Here is a 22,732-nt window from a genome sequence, read left to right as displayed (position 1 = left end):
GGCCAGAGTAAATGAGGCCAACAACTGCAATGTATTTCATAGATGGTGCACACTTAAGCAACTGTGGGGGGAAGAGTATGAATGAAGGATCCTAATTTTGTCCTAGAGGCAATTGAGTTGCTTGTTGGGACAGCATTCGTTCAGGTAAGTGGGGAACATTCCATCACACTCCACATGTGCCCTGAAGGTGATGGAAAAGTTTGAAGTGGCAGGAAAATATCTAGCCTTTGATCTGTTCTTGCACCCAGTAAACTTACTAGTCTTCAGGTTGTTGGTAATGAGGGACTTAACACTAGAAACTCCATTGAGTGTCAAGGGTAAGAGGTTGAGTTCTCAATTGTTGCAGATGGTCATTGGCACTTCTGTGGCACATGTTGCTTGCCACTTATCGGTCCATGTCTGAATGACGTCCCTTTGTTGCTACTTGTAGGCATCGAATTCTTCATTTGTTGAATAATAGTTAATGGAAATGAGTGTTGTGCATCTATTAACCAGCATTCCTACTTCTAAACTCATGATAGAAGTCTTTGAAGCAGCTAAAGATCATTGAGGAGGTTCTCTGGTGCCCTAAGTGTGGGATGATTGATTTCTAATAATCATGACCATGGGTAAAAAATCAGTAAGTGTCATGGAATTTATAGAGATTAAAAAAGGAGGTGCTTGCTGCCTTACAGTGAATAAAGGTAGATTAATCCCTCGGGCCTGACATGACATTCCCTTGGACCTTGAGGGAGACTAGTATAGAAATTGCAGGGGCCTTGGCAGAAATATTTAAAATGTCCTTAGCCAGGGGTGAGGTGCTGGAGGATTGAAGGGTTACTTGTGTAGTTCTGTTGTTTAAAAAAGAGTCCAAAAGTAAACCAGGAAATTACAGGCTGGTGAGCCTGATGTCAGTAGTAGGTAAATTATTGGAGGATGTTTTGAAAGATCGGATATACAAGTATTTGAATAGCCAAGGGCTGATTAAGGATAGTCAGCATGGTAGGTCATGTTTAACAAATCTTGGAGTTTTTTGAGGAGGTTACCAAGAAAGTAGGTGAAGTTTCCTGTGGATGGGGTCTACATTGTCTTTAGAAAGGCCTTCCACAAGGCCCCACATGGGAGGTTAATGTGGGAAATTGGATCAGCAAGTTTGCTGAAGACTGTAAAATTGGAGGTGTTGTGGACATTGAGGAAAGCTTTCAAAGCTTGCAGAGGGATCTGGACTAATTGAAAAAATGGGCCAGAAAATGGCAGATGGAATTTAATGCAGACCTACCATTACTGCCCTTTTATTTCTACAGTTGTCTGTGATCTCCCGATACATTTGCTTTTCTAATTCTAAAGTGTTCACCTCCTTATTTTTAAGCTTACATATAGCCTTGCTGTACAATTCTCTAAGAATATCCTCGCTCATTAGTGCTTTAATGTTTACCCTAATCAAAAAGGCGCAACATCCCCACCTCTTTTATTATAATCACCTCAGCAGTGGAGAACTTCCTTGGAATACCAGTCCCTTTGCAATTACTGAGCTCACCAGTACACTTTCTTCTTAATGATGTTCCAAACTGTTGATTTTGGTAATCCCAAGGTTTGGGTGATGTCCCTTACTGTTTTATTCTGTTTTTTTTCAACCTCATAATGGCTTCTTTTGACTTTCATTGGCACAACTCTAGTCCTCATTGCAGAAAATGGCAAGTACAGACTCCAAAGGTGATCAAAAGCTTAGAAGCAAGTCTAGCTCTCTTATACCTGCTCCAATGAAGCAAATGAACATACCTGAGTAATCACAAACACTTGTGAAGCTAAATGTCCCAAACATGATGGTGCCCTGAAATGGAGGAGACCATGTATTTCAACATGGTCAAACCAAAATGTATACAAATAACCTTGAATGAAATGTGGAATGTGCACTTTAATTACATGTGAATTGTTTGATTACAAATTTAAAACTATGGAGCACAGGGGCAAATAAAAGGAAAAAACTGTCTCTGTCCCAAACGTAATGGAGAACATTCTATGTAGCTGAATTTCTATTCACTCATTATAGTCTCTCTGCTTTTGTCTTATGAAATTGCATTTTAAAAAGTGGTTGATGTCAGAGAATTCCACATCTTTTTTTTTGAACAAAGAAATCTGAAGCCATTGCAACTACCACTACAACTTGTACAAATGATACATGCAACCTCAGTGTTTACCAGCTCCTTCAGGAAGTTATCTAAATTAACACACAGGAAAATAAACTGGGGGATTTGTGGGTTCACTTTCCAAGATCAAAACCATGATTGCATCACCAACTGACTGGTTTCATTACATTACATCAGCATCTTTTTCTAATCATCTAACATTGACCATCTAGTCCTTCTGAGAGCAACCCCCTCCCCCAATCAATTCTCACCTTTCCTCTCCTGTCCAATTCTCACCTTTTGCCTATTGATCTGTACTCCTCCCCCTGCCTTTTTCCCTCCTTTTCATTTCTGGTGCCTGCGTGCTTTTTACTCACACCCTGATGAGAGGCTCAGGCCCATAACGTTGGTAGTATATCTTTTCCTCCAATTGATGCTCCAAGACCTGCTGAGTTCCTTGAGCATTTCTGTGTTTTTACTATTTTATAGTTACTGTTGGGTTCACATTTAATTTAAAAACTAGTGGTATTTGTGTCTTGCAGTTGCCGAAGTTTATCATGTTAAATTTGGGTGCCAAAGTTGCAACAGAATTGTGTCAGACTGAAACTATAATTTCTTGTCTGTGTTTAGAAACCGAGTAATGTCTTTATACAAAGGAGAATAGTGATAGGACTATTTTATACCATTGTATAAATCAGACCATTTATTGTTTCCATTTCTCTCTGCTAAGAAGGGCACTGCTTTTGAACATATTATGCAATTAATTCTTCCCATAAATTTGTGACATGGAGTAGAAAGAGATGCCCTCAAGCTTATAGGAGACATGACATGAGTTTAGTTAAAACCCTGGTGATACTGAATGTCAGAAAATCAAGTTTTGTGAAAATCCCAAAATGGGCTTCCCCCATAATTGTGTTAATACTTGTTGGGTAATTCCAAAACAAAAGATCAATTTTGGCTACAACTGACAGAAGGTGAAATCTGTAGCCAATAATAACTGTTTGCAACTGATTGTTTCTGTGCAGGAACATCCTGGGTGATCCAAAAAAGCAATGACAGCAAAAAAAATACCTGAAATACTTGTTGCTCAGGCAGTGTCAATAAAGAGAAAAATTTGGTTTTGGGTGCATGATATTTCATTGCTCTGAAGCACAAACTTCATTCGAGGTTAGATCATTTGACCTAGACTCTGAAATACTGCTTGCACATTTGTAAACAATTGCTACTTAATAACAATACATATAGGTAGATGAGCCATAATCTTTAAAAATTGCTAAACAGGCTTGAAGAGTGAAATAGCCTCCTCCTGCCACAAAAAAAATCTCAAGTCTTTCAAAGATTGGGTGAATCCAGTGTTGTGTCCAGGTTGTACCATCAGAGGACTTAATAAACACTAGAGAGCCTTGTAAGTTTAACAGCAATTTTTTTATTCCCATCCAGCTACTGGGCTGCGTATAGATACAATGTGCCTCACTGTGCATGCACCACTCTCAAGTGTGATGTGGCTCTTACAATGTTGGTGTTCATGCTCTAACATAAAATAATCCCAGGTTTCCTCAGTATATAACATTCCACTTTCTTTAAAAAAAATTAAAATTTCTTAAAAATAAATAATTACTGCTTTATCTGCAATTGCAATTAAGAATGAACTATTCTATTTACACATTTGCAGTTCTATATTCTTTTCAGCAGAATTGCACTGGTGGTAGGATGTTGCTTCTCCACCTCATAGACCTCGTGTCAACTGTTTGGTTCTGCAGTTCTCCTGCTTCTTGCTGTGCAGTTGTTGGTCGGGGTTTCTCCTCGCGTCCCCTCACAAATTGTTGGAATTACAGACGCTGCTGATGCTTCTGGTGCTTTTTGTGTCAGATCTGGTGTTGGGCGAATGTGGGACCTGTTTCATCTCAGCTGCCTGCCAGATTCTGTCTCAATGTATGACCTTGGCATCTCAGCCTCTCTAACAATCTTTGCTCGACTCCAGCTTTTCATCACTGGCTCTTGAACATGCAGATGCTGCCCTGTGAAGAGTTCTGGTAATGTTTGTTATAATATTGATGACTTCCCTCTTGTATGTTAGTCAACTTTCTTCTTATTTCCTCTTGGTCGTCTAGTGGACAGATTTTGCTTGGCAGGGGCTGTCTTATACTTTCTGCCATTCAGAAGCTCTGCTGGAGACTTCATGTTGGCTCTCAAGGATGTTGCTTACAGTGACAGAAGAGCACGATAAGGGTCTTCCTTTGTCTCTCGACTCTTCGTGAGAGTGCGTTTAATTGTCAGTATATGCCACTCAATGAATCCATGGCCCTTGGGGTAAAATGGTGATAATACAATGATGGCAAACCCATATTCTGCAGCTACTTCTCTGAATTCACACGATGTGAATTGGGTCCCATTGTTACATATCACTTGTTTGGGAATCCCCTGTTCTGTGAAAAGCACTTGTACTGCAGCAGTGATGGTTGGTGCTCTCAGGTCCTTCACTTTCCCGATGAAGGGGAATTTGAGGTAGTAGCAGGACACAATGAGATACCACTCTTGGTTTTCTGTGAATAGGTCTGCTCCCACAGTGTGCCATGGCCTGGTGGGTATTTCAGCAGGAATCATCTCTTCCTTTTGTTGTGTATTTCTGGCATGCTGGACACGTAGCCTTTCCATGTCCTTATACAGGCCTGTCCAGTAAACTGCTGACTTTGCTCTAAGTTTGCATTTCTCCATTCCCATGTGGCCGTAGTATAGTTTCTGGAGATATTCTTTTTTTCATGGTCTTTGGTATTATCAGCCGAGACCCTGCCAGCAGTACATCATTCTCCAGGGATATGTCATCCCTGACAGACCAATAGTGACATATTGTAGACTGCACCTATTTTATCCTTTCTGACCATCCTTGTATCACCTAATGCAAGAGCAGCTGCAGCACCTCACCCTTTGCAGTTTCTTCTTTCATCAGGTTTAATTTGTTACTGGTCACACTGACGAGGTGATGTACCTTGATCTCCAGGTCTTTCATTTCGTAATTTTCGTTTGGGGAAAGACTTTTTTTTTCTCCAATTTTTTATTTTTCACACCATAAATCACATTAACCATGATACACACTTTTTCCTTTTCACACATATACAGTGCCATTTTCTCCCCCCCCCTCCCTCCTCCCATCCCACCCTCCCTACCTCCCCCCTCCCGTCCATTTAAGGTACAAAATCTAGGATACATTAAACCAGTCAGACAATGTTGTCATTCAATAAAAATACACTAGAAATTCCACTGAGTCCATTCTTTTCATTTCCTTTTCCTTCCGTTAACTTAGGTAGTGATTGTCCGTTTGGGGAAAGACTTGATAAGGCATCGGTGAGCACCATTTCCTTCCCTGGCCTGTACTTCAAGGTGAAGTCATGACATTGGAACCGGAGGAGTAGCCTCTAATCTGGCTGGAGCCTTGCTGAGGTTCTTTTTCTGGATGTGTTCCAGTGTGTGATGATCACATTCCACCACAAACTGTCTCCCGTGGAGGAATTTGTGGAATTTTCTGCATCCATATATGACTGCCAACAGCTCCCTTTTGATATTGGCACATCGGGTCTCTGCTGTTGTCAGGGCTTTTGAGGCAAAGGGCATCAGTTTTCCTCCCTGCACCAATGCTGCCCAAGGCCTCTGATGGAAGCGTCTACTTGTAATGTGACAGCTTTTTTTCCTCTCGTAGTAGCTCAGTTCTATTTCTCTGCAGACCATGTCCTTAAGCTGTTGAAATTTTGTTTTTGTGATGGAGACCACTGAAACTCCACATCCTCTTTCAGAAACTCTCCAAGGTTGGCTGTGTGGTTTGACATACAAGGTGAAGGAACTTGTGTACTGGACCAGGCCAAGGAAGCTTCTTAGTTCCTTTATGTCCTTTGGGTGGTCCAGTTCAGCAATGGCTGTTACCTTCTCTGGGCTTGGCCTGACCCCATCAGGTGTGTTCACCATTTTGAAGAACTGGCACTCCTCCACCTTAATGATGTATCTATGGTTGGATCGCAGTTCCAGATGAGAGGAAAATTTTTCTAATATCCTTTCTGGGTTATTTTCTTCCTCTTCAGCCAGCTCCCAGCGATTAAACAGATCTAGTCCTTGCTCCCCCATCCAAAGAAGGATGTAACTAATCTTTTCCTCTGGTGTGATTCCCTTGAGGAGACTCTTGAATTGCAGGTTGCACTTCTGCTTGAACTTTTTGAAAGACTTGATGATGTTGTTGGCTTCCCCGTCCTGATAATGGAGATTCGACAGGAGATGCAGGTCAGACATCGAAGTGATTGGGCGAGTCCACCCTTGGCTGGCCTCCTGCATCTCCCTTTTCACCAATCTCCCCATCATTCCAACAACTCACTGCTACCATGATGCCATGTGCCTCTTTGCATACCCCTCCTCCCTTGCACCACCATCAGCCCTCCCCATTCCACTTCACAGGGTCACATGCACTTGTTAAGGCATCATAATGCACTGTCAGAAATCACTTGTGTCACTGGGGAATAGCCGACCACCTGCATCTTCAGCCATTACATAAATCGGAGAGTTGACAAGAATGCGAGAATCATGGGTGCGACCTGGCCAGCTGACATAGACATCCGTGAAACTGCAAAAACAGCTCAAACCACTTGATGCTTATATTTTCAAGTGAGGATAAATGCTAATAATGGAAAGATCAACCTTACCAGCAGCTGTGGACAACGACAGCTTGTAGAACAGTGCTATCCCTTTCGATTGTGGTAGGATGCTGGATCATCCTGTGGGGCAATGATGGGAATATGTGTTGCATCTATGGATGCGCACATATTAGATAACCACCCCTTTCAAATGCCTCGATAGTCTCTTGAAGATGCTTGCTTCCCAGTCGCATCCCGATGAAACCTGGCATGAGGTACTTTTTCACCACTGCAGTTATCTGCCTCACCACCGTGAATACAATGGAGATAACAATACCAAAAAGCACACCGATGGAACAATATTCTCCAGGAGTGGCATAGCACCACAATGCTAGGTCAAGTCTGACCTGAGGTTCCAGATGTCTTTGACATTTTGTGTTCTTACTCCTCAGATGTGGCCCCAGTATCCCAACAGTGAAATCAAATGTGGCACGAGACATTCGAAGATTCACATGCCACTGGGTATCATCGTATTTTTCAAAAACTTGATCAAGAATACAGGTCCCTGGGGTCTCTCCCTCTTCCAAATTCTTCTGCTATTATGCACCCGTTCAAGATAAAAACAAGCGCTCTTTACGGCTGACTCTCAGCTCAGCCAATCTCTTCCTCAAATGCTTCACAGGTTATATGCAAAAGATAATTGAAATTATGCCACGAGATCAGTAGTTCCCTGGCCTGTAAGACCAGTCACTCTTTGCACCAACTTGCAGATAAGGAGGCTGATAAGACCTGATTGTGTGGTGATGGACTCCTATCTTCTGGATGTCCAAGGTGTTCTGTTTGAAGTCAGCCATTGTATAGAATGAGATGACATCACTTATGTCTTTTGCATGCTGTGTCATGCAGGCCCTTCCAATTAAAGGTAGAAAGGGGATAAACCTTTGCAAGTGTTAAAGTGTTGTGTCCCGGTTAGGAGTGGTCTAGTGTGAAAGGCCAAATCCCCATTCCTATCCCAGGACACTGAACAGCTGATTTAGTGGGATGCAAGTGTGAAAGGGACTTTAGAAATTTCCATCCTAGGACCCAGATCCGATTACTGGGGCAAAGGTGCTAAAAGCACCTTTAAATTGTGGTGGGGGGGGGGTCCTACCCATTAAATCAGGTGATTTAAAGGCAATCCTCCCCTGCAATGACACCTCATGTACTCCACCTGAAATACTGCTGGATGTTCAGATGCTGACTGCCCAGTGACGCGTGCATGCAAGCGCTGACGTCACCGGAATATGTGGGTCGGCCATTTTCATTTTCAAATAGCCTGTGGACACGACCAAGGTAAGTTTAACTGGGTTCCCTGACCACCTCTGATGTAGGTCAGGGACCTGGTTGGGTTCCTATAGGGTTAACCTGGTCAAACCCTTTCTAACTGCTGTGTAACTGGCGCTAACTGGGTAAAATTGCCTGGTTAACCCCATTTTACACATTAGTTTGAAAGGGCCTATTGAGAAGATACATGGATAAAATAGGTTTAGAAGGACATGGGCCAAGTCAGCAGCTGGGACTAGTGTGGGGGGAGGGGGGATATTTTTGGTTGGTGTGGGCATGTTGGGTCAAAGGGTTTGTTTCCACACTCTTAAGATACTGTGAATATTCTCTTTATATAAAAAAATGCACAACAAAACCTGCAGAAACCTCTCCAGAAAAGTGTAACAAATTGTCAATTGTTGCATGTGAATTATATGCTAAAATCAATCCTAGTCTCTAACGATAATGTGGGCACCAAGCTTAATTGACAGTGGAATTTCCCAGCCTTCTCCATTTGGATGGCTGTGGTGTCATCACATTGCAGCTTTTTGTATTATACTTTGGGTTGTGTTACATTGCCAAATGAAGTGTGGACAATTGTAATGTTCAAAAGACATTCAGACAGGTACATGGATAGAAAAGGTTTTGACGGATATGGGGTAAACACAGGCAAATGGGACTAGTTTAGTTGACATGATTGAAATGGGCCAAAGGCCCTGTTTCCAAGCTAAAGAACTTTGAGTTATTAGATAAAAATTGACAGTCAAGAGATACTGAAAAGGGAAAAAAAAAGTCAAAATTGTAAATTTCTATGGAGGCTTTAGAGGAAATCAGCAGCGAAAATTAGCAGGAAGCCTTCACATCTGAAAGCAAAGTTGGAATGCAGGAAGTGGGAGATAGAGATCAAAATACAAAAGCACTATTTATTGGCTGTTGTATGCTTGCAGAAGTATTGAATGAAGAAAGTTTTAAATTGGCATTAGGAACTGTAATTAGCAATTGTATGGATGACATGGATAAGCAGTGGGGTAGTGAGGGGAAAAAGGTAAAGTGTTTAAAGATGCCCTTGTCAAAGATCAAGGAGATATCAGGAGTAAAAAAAATAGGAGTGACAATGAAATAATAAACATCCCATATTACCTCCAAAATATCAAGATTAAAATAATTTGAACATAAAAAGCATTGTGATTATTTTCATTTAATTTTCCCCTTTATGTTTCCGAGTGACTTAGGTTTAAAGGGCACTGAATACAGTAACCCTCCTTGATGAGCTGGAACTTTGTAATGCAGCGTAATGCACTCTGGTAAGTGTTCCTCATTTAGAATGACAGTGTTAAGTGAATAAAGTTTTAACTTTAATAATAGTAATAAAGACAAGAAACCTTTATCTAAACCTTTATTTAATAATCTGTCTGGAAATACAGTCAAACCCCTAGTGTCCAGCACCTACGGGGATTAGATGCCGGATAAGTGTATTTTATTGTTGCTTGAGACTCACTCTTACAATGCCTAACTAATACACCTGCATTGAGATTAAAAAGTTTAAAAGAAGAAAATACTATACTGTATTTACACTGAACAACCTTCACTTGCATGAATACACAGGTATAACCTTAAAGCATTTTACTTTATTTTCAATCACATCCTTTGAAAACATTGAACCATGGCTGCATCTTCAGGTTCCTCTCTCTCTGCGGAGCTGCCTGAAAGATGAACAGTAACGTGATAGGTAATTAACCTCCCCTTCCCAAGTTTACAGATAAAGCCTCAGACCAGGGGGACTTTTACTAAGCAGGAATATGGAGACACTTTAAGAGTCACCTCGTCAGCAAGCGGCATCAACCAGCTCTTCATCTTGGGCAACACCATTGCTGTTTCACACAACTTTATTCAAACAGCTGTTACTGGCTGAATATTTACACCCATCTTCACAAAGGTTTATAGTTTACTTTAGAAAACATTTACTTTTTTAACTTGTGTATTTTTAACCTACTTTTTATTCTTATTTATTTTAATTTTTAAATTTATTTTTTTACTGGTTGCTTGAGGCTGCCAGTTACTAGAATTCCTGATACGAGGGTTTTTGCTGTATTCTGTGGAGTCAAATGTTCACGTGTCCACATGCTACATAGTGTGTAAAATAATGTGTAAATACTGGCCTATAACAATAAAAACCAAACTAGATCTTGTCAATCACGATATTCTCAATTTGCCTTTCCTTCACTCTGTTTAAAGCTGCTTTCTTTTGCGAGGTGCCATCACAGTAAAAAAGCATCTGCAGTTGAGGCCCTCCTCAGGAATTTGCACCAGCCCCCTGCAATGCTAAAGCCTTGTGTTGAGGTATCATGGTAGAACCATTCACTCACAATAAATGCGATGCTTAAGATGTTATCTTGCTTAAAAAGCATAGTTAATGTTCACTTGCAATAAGAATCTAGTTATTACTGGTCGCATTTACATCTCTCACCCCTTCTGCCTCTTTGATTGCATTCCTTTTGTGAACTTGTTTTCAAATGTGCTATTCAGATTTCAGAGTACATACATGACATCACATCCTCTGAGATTCCTTTTTCCTGTGGGCGTGACAGATTCTTCAGAATGCTTAATCATCAATTAATTGTTTCAGTGAAAGGAGTACAGGAAACAGTCTGTAAATTTAAAACCACAGGCCTGGTTCATTTAAAAGGAGTTTGGGGAAGTGCCCCTGCAAATTTAAAAGCTGCGTGGGGGAAAAAAGGCCCAGTGAATTTCAATGAACATTTGGTTTGAAGAGTCAAGAGAATTAATTTCCATCAGGGTAAGTGAAATGGTGAGTAATCTTAAAGTGATGGTATAAGTATATGCTTAATAGTAGTCTACAAGATTATGAGAGTCATAGATAAGATAGACAGTCAGAACCTTTTTCCCAGGGCGGGAAGAGCAAACAATTGAGGACAAAGGGAAGAATGTTTAGGGCATTGAATTCAGGGGCAATTTTTTTTAGAGTTGTGGGTGTCTGGGATGCATTGCCAGGAGTGGCTGGTACAATCAGGACTTTTAAAGACTCTTAGCAAGCACATGGATGCAAGAAAGATAGAGGGCTATGGGTATGAGGTCAGGAAGGTTGTTTGTTGAATAGGTTAACATAGGTGGGCACAACATTGTGTTGTGGGCGAAAGCACCTGTACTGGGTTGTTATGTTCTAATGGAGGTATGGCTAAATATCTCAGACTGGTAAAATACATATTCTGTGCCATTGTGGAACTCTGCATTTGATAATACTTGGCTTCATAGACTGAGGCATTAAATATTAGACTTAGGAGGTAACGACACATAAAACAGCATTTTAAGTTTTGTGCAGATTTCTAATTGTCACCCTGCAGGAAGATGATGGTAGAATCAGAATGGTTGCAGATTTACCAGGATACTACCTGAAGTTGAGACCTTTAATTGGGAAGAGAAATTGCATAGGGCTGTTTATGTACATTGGAACATAGGACTCTGAGGTGTAATTTTGTGGAAGTTTATAAAATTATTTGTGACATAAATAGGTGGATAGTCTTTCAGACTCGGAATTTATTGTCGTGAACAGGTCATGAAATATGTTGTTTTTTGGCAGCATTACCGTGCAAATACTGCTATAAATAAATAAGTGCAAAATAAGAGAAAGTGAGGTAGTGTCCAGAGCTGGTGGGCCACAATGATCAACAAAAGAACCATCATGGTATGAGGAAAATATTTTTGTACTTGCACTTCTAGTATTAGTGATGGTAGTTTAAATTGGAACATTCAAAGCTTGACAGGTGTCTGAAATATTTTGTAGGATTGGGACAAAGCTGCATTGTTCTTGCATAGAGCCAATAATGGTCTCCAATCATTGCTGTAAACATTCTGTATTTAAATTATTAAATTTTCGGGCATTTTTATGATGGTCCTCAGAGGGAAGAGAATTGAAAATAATTCACCTTTTTGGGACTTGCCTTGATTTAATTAGACACCACTAATACCTTCTTTCTAAAGAAAGATAGAGGTTAAAATGATAAATATAAGCTGTATTATTAGCTAGCCATGGGGCCAGGATGGAGAGGATTTTTCCTCATTCTTCCATTTTTTCACTGCTAGAGGAATTCCAACTGCCTTTTCTAATTCTAATTAATACTTCAGCATCTTTTAGATGTTTTATTTCACTGATCTGCTATGCCTTGCTTTGTGTGTCAGTTGATTTGTTACTGATTCAGAAAAGGCCTGATTGGGGTCATACCTAGCAACAATTGCTACTGTGTAGCTGTGTTCAAGAAAGATGAAACCAGGGAAAAATTGAACAATTTTGCTTTCAACCTATCTTTCAAATCTGAGGCAAAAGAATGTAGTGCAAGAGTATTGGTTAGATTTTTGAAAAGCTTTCCATTGCTTCTATAATGAAGTTATTGCCATGGAGTAGGAATCTCCCACTACTACCAGCATTGTTGGAAACCTATTATGAAAATTCAATCATCAAAATATGTTGTGGGTTGAAATGCTATCTCATGCTTGTCTGCACCATGGAACTCCATGCTGACTATAATCACTGCAACAAAAAAAACTATTCATTTTCCATCACATTTCCTTACGTGGGCATTAATAAAGCCCTGTGTCCTTTTTCGGTTCATTACAGTGGTACTTTCTACTCTAGGTACTCAGTTCCATATTTTGGGGAAAAAATGTACATGGTCATGTCCTGCTGCGTCCTTTGAACATATTACTTTAGGGAGGGAGTTAAGGTAACAATGACAACCATTTATGAAGGTTTGCAATTGCCCATTTTTGTGCTGTATTTTAATTAGGTTATTTTTCATCTCTCTCAAAGTACTCAATTTTTGTTCCCCCAGTGATATTAATCCAAGGATTTTTAATCAATATCAATTTACAAAGTCATTGCAATCTCTATAGAAATTCCTTAAATCTAAAGTTTGTCAGGCCATATTTGCCTTTTATATTTTGTAGTTGAGGAGTGGATGCCCTTCCATTTACTTTTCTCAACTGCTTTCAGCCCTAAATTCCTTCATTGAAAAAAGTACTCTTTTTACACAATGGCTTTGTCAAAGTGACGCATGCATATTTTTAAAGCTGCTTACTGCTGCATGCACACAGTAAAGTATTTGGTTGGATGAAGTACGAAGTAAAGCTCGAAGCCCTTGATTCAATTCCAAGTCAGAAATGTTCTGAGGTTTTTGCACTCCTTATCCATTCTGTTAGTACTGGGAGCATATGCTTATGCAGCTGGTACACGGTCTTATTTTACTGCAGATAAAGTAGGAAGGGCCAGTCCTTGCATGTTTAATGCTTTGATTTTGTCATTCTATCTGGAATCCAATATTGCTTGTAAACTTGTAACATGCTTTATCTCAATGGTTCTGGAACAGTTGAATGAATGTATAGTTGCTCCAAATCCAAGAAATTTTAAATGCCAGAATTTCTACCTAAAGAATTTGAATTGTGTCTGTTGGATTATTTCTAATAAACTTCCTTGATACAGTCATTGTTTTCAAATGATTTCTGTTTAAAGGTCAATAAACCTTAACATTTTTTCTCAGCTATGACCCACCCTAGATTTAGATTTACAGCAGTTACAATTTTTCACTACTCGTAGTTATTCCTTTAACGCCCAACCTGCTGCTTGAAAATACTAGTTTCTAAACAGGGCAGGTTTAATTATGAAACAAATAAGAGTAGGAAAAAGGTAATGTTAATATCACTGTAGTTAACTAATGGGGCGTAAGCCATGTCACAGTTGCTTCTGAATGGTTTAGGTTCATGATTGCCATTTGCTCTCTACTTTCAAGAAATGTGGACACTTTTGCATTCTGATGAAAACCAAAAAAATTCATTGATAAATATTAAAAATTATTTTTACATAAAATTTACAAAAGAACTGAAATTAGCTTTTATAAGGTGGGATAGAACAACTTTCATTATCACATTCCTCAAGTCAGCATTTTTGGTAGAATTGGCAACAGTTTAGGCACTTGGAGTTTGTACAGTACAATTAGGAAGAAAACGAAGGCACATATTGGAAATTGGTGGTGTAAGATAGGTTCACATTTCTTAAAGCATGCAATATTTAAGTTCTACAATATTATACCAGTGTTTACCTTTAAAAAACAAACTCAATAACCATTAACAGCTTTTATCAAAGGCAATTCTATAATGTCAACCAACATGAGCTGTACTCCACTAATTTGTAACAAATAAGAGTATGAATAGTGGTTCCTAACTGCTTGCTGCATCAAGAGATCACAAATAAATTCACATTTAATCAGTTGAGTGTTTTCAACGTACACGTGTACACACTTGTCAGATGAGAAATGTTATCAAAGGAAGTTGTTACCCTTTATAGTGACAAAGGAATTCCAGGAAAGGTTTTTAAAAAAGTAACTCTACAGATTCATAAATAGTAAGCTTAAAACTAAGAGTGGCACACCAATAAACAAGCTTCATGATAATGAAGTGATGTCATGACCGAGATTTTTTTTAAGGTGAAATTGATCCCAGCATGATGTTGTCCTTTACCACTTTTAGTCAACTACAGCAAAAGCTGCAGCGGATTATGTCCTCACCCTTCATTCTGGAATGACATGTGACATGAGCAAAGTAAAATAAACAATTTAAATCTAGCCTGCAATAAATCAAGCAAAAAGTGTGACAGACTGGTATGAGACAAAAAAAAGTTTATCACATGTACCTTTCATAAATATTCAAAAGTTGGAACATTATCACTTTTCCACAATATAGGAAAAGTCTATCGAGATTCTCGCACGCAAATAGGCACTACACCAGCTATTTAACAAATACTTACTGGCACCTACAAAAAGACAACTTTAAAAACAATACAGCAAGTTTGTGTAAAACTTCCAGTATCAATATATTTTAGTCTGTAACAGGTCCAAAAGAGCATTTCCAGACATTGATGGACAGACTTTGGTTTAAAAATAAAATCAAGTGATCCTGGAGGAGTTGTCCATGAAAATAAATTGTTCATACAATCTGTCCATCCCAATTATTCCACATGCAGAACTGCACTGCAGACATTCACTGGAGTTGGACTCTATATGCACAAATAAGTAGCTTAACCTGAAACAAAAGCAATGCTTCATTAGAAAGTGACATTAGATCACATTTAAAATAGAATAAGCATGAAAAGTGACAATTTAAAAAAATATCTTGAGACAATTGCTGCCTTGCTTCTGCATTTGGCCTGCCAGTTGAATCGAGTGAGTTGGTATTTAGTTGGTATTCCTGAAGCCTAATTACAATGTGGACATCAAACATATTTCAGAACACACAAACTAATGGAGAAACCAGCAGGTCAGGCAACATCCATGGAAAGCAATAGACAGTGAACATTTTGGGCCATAATCCTTCATCAGAAGGCAAGAAAGGGCAGAAGTCCAAATTAAAGGGTGGGGAGAATAGTCCAAGTTGGCAGATCATGGGTGAATATAAGTGGGATGGGGAAGAAATGCAAAAACAAAAAAGGAGGAAGAAACAGATGGCTAAGGAAGTTGCCCTCAGATAAGAGGACAATAGAGGAAAAGTGTGGGTGACAGGCAAGTGGAGATGTGGGGGAAAAGAACAAAAAGAAATAGGGTCAGAGGGATTGAGAATTGCAAAGGCAGAATACTTGTGGCTCTTCTAATTTGCATATGGCCTCAACTTGTCAGTACATTACTTACTGTACTGCCATGTTAGTTTGGGAATGGAAGTGGAATTAAAATGGCTAACCACCAGGAGATACTGGCCGGGAAAGGCAGGGAGAAATGGAAGGAATTTACCATTTAAAGATTGATCCAGATAAATAAAGAATTATAATTGATCTTATTTCATCTCATTTGCTGATTAGTGTACTGACACGTAATGTATTCATCAATGTAAAGAATGGCAATTTGGCAGAGGCCATCCTTTACTCTTCACTTTTGGGCTTCAAATATAAAAAGTGGATTGCCTTTTTCCCTCAACTTCACTGTAAAGTTAAAACAGAGCAAATTGATCTGGTTGATACAGAATAAAACTAGTCATACTAGGAATCAACTCTTTCATTGATATTCTGAGAAAAAAAAGATCCTACTCCACAACTGGTCTGTGATTGTGCAGGGCCTTTTCCAAAATATTACAAATCTTTTAACTATTTTGATAGTGTTCCAAAGTATACTTACCTTAGCAGTGGGTGCTTCAGCAAGTCTAATAAATAATTTATTAGTGCCTGGCACAGGACTGAAGGAATAAATAAAATGACTATCCTAGAAAAACAAACAAAAAAATTTTAAGAAGATCAAAATTCATTATTTTAATCAGAAATATTGAAACAGGATTTTTCAGTTTGATTATAAATACCATATGCAATTCATTAAAAAAATATCTACACAAGCAGAATAAAAAAAACATGTTACTAAAGATTAAAAAAAAGACAAGCAAAAAGGAAAGCATTCAGTTTTTCTATGATGGCCTCCTCCACATTTCAGACCTCTACTGGAGCAGCATAACCAGGCATACCAATGCCTCTACTTTCTAAGAAGCACGAGGAGATTGGGCATGTCATTGACTACTATCAAACTTTCTACAGGTGCTTTGTGGAAAGTTGCAACAGGTTGTATCACTGCCCAGTTTAGGGATTTGAATGCTCAGTAACTCAGAAGGCTCCAGACACAGCCAAATCTATCACAGGCTCTCACCTCTGATATGCCATCAGCAAGGACCAGACTTGTATCGTTCTATAGACGTTTATTAACAGAAGAAGCCCCCTCTACTGATCAGTGGGATAAGTTGCACCATCTGTTATACCAGTAGGTTGGAGCCAATCTACAGTCATACCAACAGCAAGCAATCAGCATAATACATTACATCACTACAACCTCAAAACCTTTGAGCAGTAGCTTCAGAAGCCTGACAATAGAACTTCTCAGGGCAAAAAAGAGTTGATCTCTAACAGCTATTATTTAGGCTCTTGAACCTTCCCTTGTTCAACTGCTCCAACACCCCAAAAGGAATAACTTGCAGACATTTTTTTTGAACACTAGGATAAATGAATATTTATATATTTTGTATTATTTTATTGTGTTTTTCTTTTATAGGCTTTTATTTTGTTTTTGTAGGCTTTTTTTCTACACCTGTTCAACTGTAGCAGGAATTTCACTGCACATGTACCTTGCACAATGTATATGACAAACTCATTATAGGAACATAGAAAGTAGGAACAGGAGTTGGCCAAAAATGGCCCATTGAGCCTGCTCCGCTATTCAATACGATCATGGCTGATCTAATTTATGACCTAACTCCACCTACCTGGCTTCTCCCCATATCCCCTAATTCCTCTATCATTAAGCTTTCTGGTTTCAATATGGAATTCATCATTTTCAGATGACATTGGATGTTAGTTATGATCATGCTGTTATTTAAAAGTTATTTTAGGTCTTTTCTTCTTGACCTCACTACAATAAACTTTAACATCATGTTTATTCACTTTTGTCTGAAATACAAATGATGCTATGGAAATACAAGAGGAGTGGAGTGCCCATTGGGAGGGAGATGATTGGGTGGTGGGGTGATGTATTGCAAATGGGATTGAGGCATGGGAAATTGTTGTCCCAAGATAATGTAGTCCAAAACTTCTTGTGACATCTGGTTGGCTGTTTATGGAGCCTAAACAGTGGGAATGACTGGAGAATGCCATCATAGGAAAACAAAACAAACAAAAATTCAGTCTTATGGTTGGTTGTCTTAGCATTCTACTCTTTCTCATGGATCACTGGAGAATGGTTGGAATGGAAACTCTGATTTCCTTCCAAATCCATTTGGAAAACTGTTTAAACAAGCCCAGGGCATATTAGACAGTGAAACATCTCAGGATATAGAAGCCACATTGTCCTGGCAGAAACAGTCTTTGGACACACCTGTAACAACTCGGTCTTTCCAGTTCAATGCCAGATTGCAAATGTAAGTCATGTAATTAGTTTGCACATTTGTGTCTCCGATCCCAAGCACTACAAATTCCTCCCTGCTGACCTCACTCTATATTTGCTATCCTCTCTCTGACCATCAAACCCTGATGCCTTTCCCCAGAACCATTTATCGCTGTTGGCCTTCATTATCTCTGTTTAGTAGAGCTAACGTTAGAGCAGCAATGACAGGAGTTTCTGGGAGCAATTCGGAAGGCACAGAATCATTTCATCCCAAAGAAGCAGCAGCATTCTAAAGGGAGGATGAGGCAACTGTGGCTGACGAGGGAAATCAAAGAGAGCACAATAACAAAAGAGAAAGCATTCAATATTGCAAACATTTGCAGGAAGCTTGAGGATTGGGATGCTTTTAAAAACCAACAGAAGGCAACTAAAAAATAATAAAATGAAATATGAAGGAAAGGTAACTAAGAATACAAAACCTTTTTCAGATGTACAAAAAGTAAAAGAGACAAGAGTGGATATCGAACAGTTGGAAAATGATGCTGGATGGTAATGGAGAACAAAAGAAATGGTAGATGAACTGAATAGGCATTTTGCATCAGTCTCCAGTGTAGATGACAACAGCAACATGCCAGAAATTAGACAATGTGACAGGATATAGATATGTTTTTGGGAGATAAATTGGGGCAGATTTATTAGTGTAGGTCACATACAAACACTTTAAAACAGATCTTATTTAAAATAATGGAGCTCTGCTAAAGCTAGAGATATCGGCCCCAGAAGCTTTGGAGAGTGCCCAAGAGAGACTGCACTAATGGATTGTTGTTTACAAAAAGGCAACAGATGAAAGAGCTTGTAGGAGACGCAGATTGTCTGGAAGGGAACTTGTTGTTTTAAGAAGGTCGTGTGGTTTTGCAAGCAGAGAGTCAAACAGAGCAAGAGAGAGAGATCAGTTCCACAGTTTTAGTCAGCAGCAGCAGCTGGGACTGGAACAGGATAAGCTGGCAAGCATGTGGAAAACCTCCTTTGGAAGACAGGTTGTGAGTGCTTAGTTCAGCCTGGTCAAAGCCCTTGTGGTTCAAGGAAAAGGAGAGGACTGGCTGTCTAATGCTTCACTTGAAATAAGAGAAACAAAAAGGAACTCTGTGGTGACCTGAAAGAAAGAGGTTATCATCTGGAGAACCCTGAGGGGGTAAGTCTCTTTGCCAAGACACTGAAGTGGCTGATTAAAAGAAGTAAATCAGTGTGGGTGTCCAACGTACAACAAATCTCTTTCTGAAAACTGACAAGAATCTTCCTGAGCAGTAACCATTTACCTTTCAAGAACCAAAGCCTGGTGAACTTTATAAATGTTAAATTCTGTGCACAGTACAAGAATTGCTGCAACCAGTGAACTTGGAAGAATGAGAAGTGAGATTGGGCTGCGAATCAAAGAACTTTTCTGAACTTACACACACATTACGTACATGTACGGTTAGAATTAGAAGGGGGTTAGGTTAGTTAAGTCAATAGTGATAAGTTAAAGTGTAATTCTGTTTTCATGTTTAAAAATAATTAAAAGCAACTTTTGTTTAAGTAACCATTTGTCTTGGTGAATATCTATTGCTGCTGGGTTTTGGGGTCCTTTGGGCTTCTAACAACAGTCACAGATTAGAAGTGGGAGTAGTCGCTATTATTAAAGAGGTGTTGGGATGCTGGTGTCTGAAGGTGGAAGTCACCTGGAGGCATTATTCATGATTTTTCAAGAATCATTGTCAGGAATAATTCCAAAGAACTGGAAAATTGCAAATGTTACTTCACTCTTTAAGAAAGGAGGAAAACAAAAGACAAAAAAATTCTAGGCTGGTTAGGGTTTAGAAAAATGTTAAGAGTTTATTATTAAGGATGAGGTTTCAGGGTTTTTGAAAGCTCATGATAAAATAAAACACAGTGAACATGGTTTCTTTCAGGAAAGATCTTGCCTCACAAATCTGTTGGAATTCTTTGAGGAAGTAACAAGCAGGATGTACAAAGGCGAGCCAATGGAGGCTTACTTGGGTTTTCAGAGGGTCTTTCACAAGGTTTCACACATGAACATAGAACATTAAGGTATAATACAGACCCTTTGACCCATGATTTGTGCTAACCTACATATACCTAACAGAAAACTAAACTATCCTTACCTCATAACCCTCTTCTTTCATCCATGTGTCTTTCCAAGAGTCTTTTAGATGCCCCTATTGTTCCAGCCTCCACTACCATCCCTGGTAATGCATTCGAGGCACCCTCACCACATTGTTAATAAAAGCTTACCCCTCTTGAGTCCCGGGCTTACCCCTGATGAGTCCCGGGCTCGGGACTACAAAAATGGCTCGCAGAGCTGAGTAAAAGTGCGCAACCGCGCATGAAAAAAAAACCACACTGACGGGAGGGGGGAACAGCTGCGGAGTCGATCTCCACAGCTGAGAGAGACACCTGCAACACAGCAACAGGTGCAGAATATAGAAAATAACGACAACAAGAAAGAAGAGGGTAAAAAGAAAACAAGGAAACAACAGATGGTCAACCCAGAGGAAGAAGAAGAACAACAAAAAGAAATGGAAGAAGAAGAGAAAGGCAAGACAATGGATATATCTTTTTTTAAAGAATATATGGAATCAGTGAAAGAATGGCAATTACAAGAATTTAATGAGATAAAAAGAAGAATTAAGAGTGTAGAAGAAAAAATGAATAAAATAGAAATGGTCATATCAGAGATAGGAAAAAGAGTGGATAATGTGGAAGAACGAGAAATAATCGTAGAAATGGAAGTAGAGGACTTAAAAGAAAAATTAGAAGAATCTAATAAAAAAGTTAGAGGCACATGAGCTGTTAGCTCAGAAGATAGATATAATGGAAAACTATAATAGAAGAAATAATATAAAGAGAGTGGGCCTTAAGGAAGATGAAGAAGGCAAGAATATGAGAGAATTTATAAAAGATTGGATTCCCAGGGTTCTAGGAAGACCAGAATTACAGGAAGAAATGGAAATAGAGAGGGCACATAGAACATTAGCCCCGAAACCACAACAGCAGCAAAAACCAAGATCCATTTTAGTAAACTTTTTAAGATATACAAGAGAAAATATTTTGGAGAAAGCAATGAAGAAAATAAGAGATGAGAAAAAGCCACTGGAATACAAAGGTCAAAAAAATTTTTTCTATCCAGACATAAGTTTTGAACTCCTGAAGAAGAGGAAGGAGTTCAATACAGCAAAAACAATCTTATGGAAAAAAGGATATAAATTTATGTTAAAGTACCCAGCGGTACTTAAAATAGATATTCCAGGGCAACAAAACAGACTATTCTTGGATCCAGAGGAAGCACGAAAATTTGCAGAACTACAAAACAAGCAGAGAGATGAAGACGTAATGAGAGTAAAAATGACCACGAACTATATGTATGTGTGTATATGGGTATAAATATATATATATATATGTATATAGGTGTGTATGTATATATGTGTGTACATGAGTGTATCCGTATTTAGAGGAAAATATATAGAGTATAGATAAGAATTAATAAGGGAATGAAAGGGAATAGAGGAAATAAGGAGGGAATTAAAAGAGTGACCTTTGTTATATATGAAAATTGAAAACTTTTCTGATGGGGGGCTGGGTGGGGAGGTGTTACGGTCACTGCAAAATCAGTTGACGCTTGCGAGTGAATTCGCAAATCCAAATGGAGAGGGGAGATGTGGTTGCCCGGCAAGGGATAAAGGGCAACTCAGGAGGGGGAGGGGAGAATGGGGTTAAAGAAGTTTTAAATAGGAGAATAAGGAAAATGTTTGATGTTTTAGAAATGTTGTCTTATAAAGTGTTCAAAACAAGAAAGCAGAAATGGATAAGAAGGAAAGGTGATGATGGAGAAACAGAAAGGGAAGATAAACAAAGTATGAAATGGCTACGTTGAACTATATGACTTTAAATATTAACAGAATACATAACCAAATCAAAAGGAAGAAACTGCTAAATTTACTGAAAAAAGAAAAAATTGATATAGCATTTATGCAAGAAACACATTTAACTGAATTGGAGAACAAGAAATTAAAGAGAGATTGGGTAGGACATGTAACAGCAGCGTCGTATAATTCAAAAGCAAGAGGAGTAGCTATATTAATCAGTAAAAATATACCAATTAAAATAGAAGAGGAAATAATAGATCCAGCAGGGAGATATGTAATGATAAAATGTAAGATATATTCAGAGTTTTGGAATCTACTCAATGTATATTCGCCTAACAAAGAAGATCAAAAGTTTATGCAAGATATTTTTTTGAAGATAGCAGATACACAAGGGAACATATTAATAGGAGGGGATTTCAACCTTAATTTGGATTCAAATATGGATAAAACTGGGAAAAAAATTAACAGAAAGAACAAAGTAACCAAATTTATAATTAAATCGATGCAAGAAATGCAACTTTTGGATATATGGAGGAAACTACACCCAAAGGAAAAGGAATATTCATATTATTCGGGTAGACAAAACATACTCAAGAATAGACCTATTTCTGTTATCAACTCGTATGCAAGATAGAGTAAGAAAAACAGAATATAAAGCTAGAATATTATCGGACCATTCACCCTTGATATTGACAATAGAGTTAGAGGACATCCCTCCAAGAATGTATAGATGGAGATTAAACTCCATGCTACTTAAACGGCAGGATTTTAGAGAATTCATTGAAAGACAAATTAAAATGTACTTTGAAATAAATACAGAATCAGTGAAAGATAAGTTTATACTATGGGATGCAATGAAAGCATTCATTAGAGGG

At 38.7% G+C, this 22,732-nt stretch overlaps 1 protein-coding gene across 3 annotated transcripts in view; it reads right to left on the bottom strand.

Annotated features, from left to right (window-relative positions):
* Positions 1-13,898: 13,898 nt before the first annotated feature.
* mphosph8 (M-phase phosphoprotein 8) overlaps positions 13,899-22,732 on the bottom strand; it is a 112,170-nt gene continuing 103,336 nt past the window's right edge. For 2 of the 3 annotated variants that reach the window (XM_069891331.1, XM_069891332.1), the window contains exons 14-15: positions 16,192-16,275; positions 14,965-15,109 (exon numbers count right to left, since the gene is read on the bottom strand). In XM_069891331.1, the coding sequence (XP_069747432.1) occupies positions 15,068-15,109; positions 16,192-16,275 (126 nt within the window). In that variant the 3' untranslated portion in view covers positions 14,965-15,067. Of the gene's footprint in view, positions 15,110-16,191; positions 16,276-22,732 lie in introns of all 3 variants that reach the window. The other variant, XM_069891335.1, reaches the window with a different exon arrangement.

This window comes from Narcine bancroftii, chromosome 7 (assembly GCF_036971445.1).
Source record: "Narcine bancroftii isolate sNarBan1 chromosome 7, sNarBan1.hap1, whole genome shotgun sequence".
NCBI classification, from domain to species: domain Eukaryota; kingdom Metazoa; phylum Chordata; class Chondrichthyes; order Torpediniformes; family Narcinidae; genus Narcine; species Narcine bancroftii.
The sequence above is the reverse complement of the archived record's forward strand: the minus strand, read 5'-3'. Positions and strand labels throughout refer to the sequence as shown.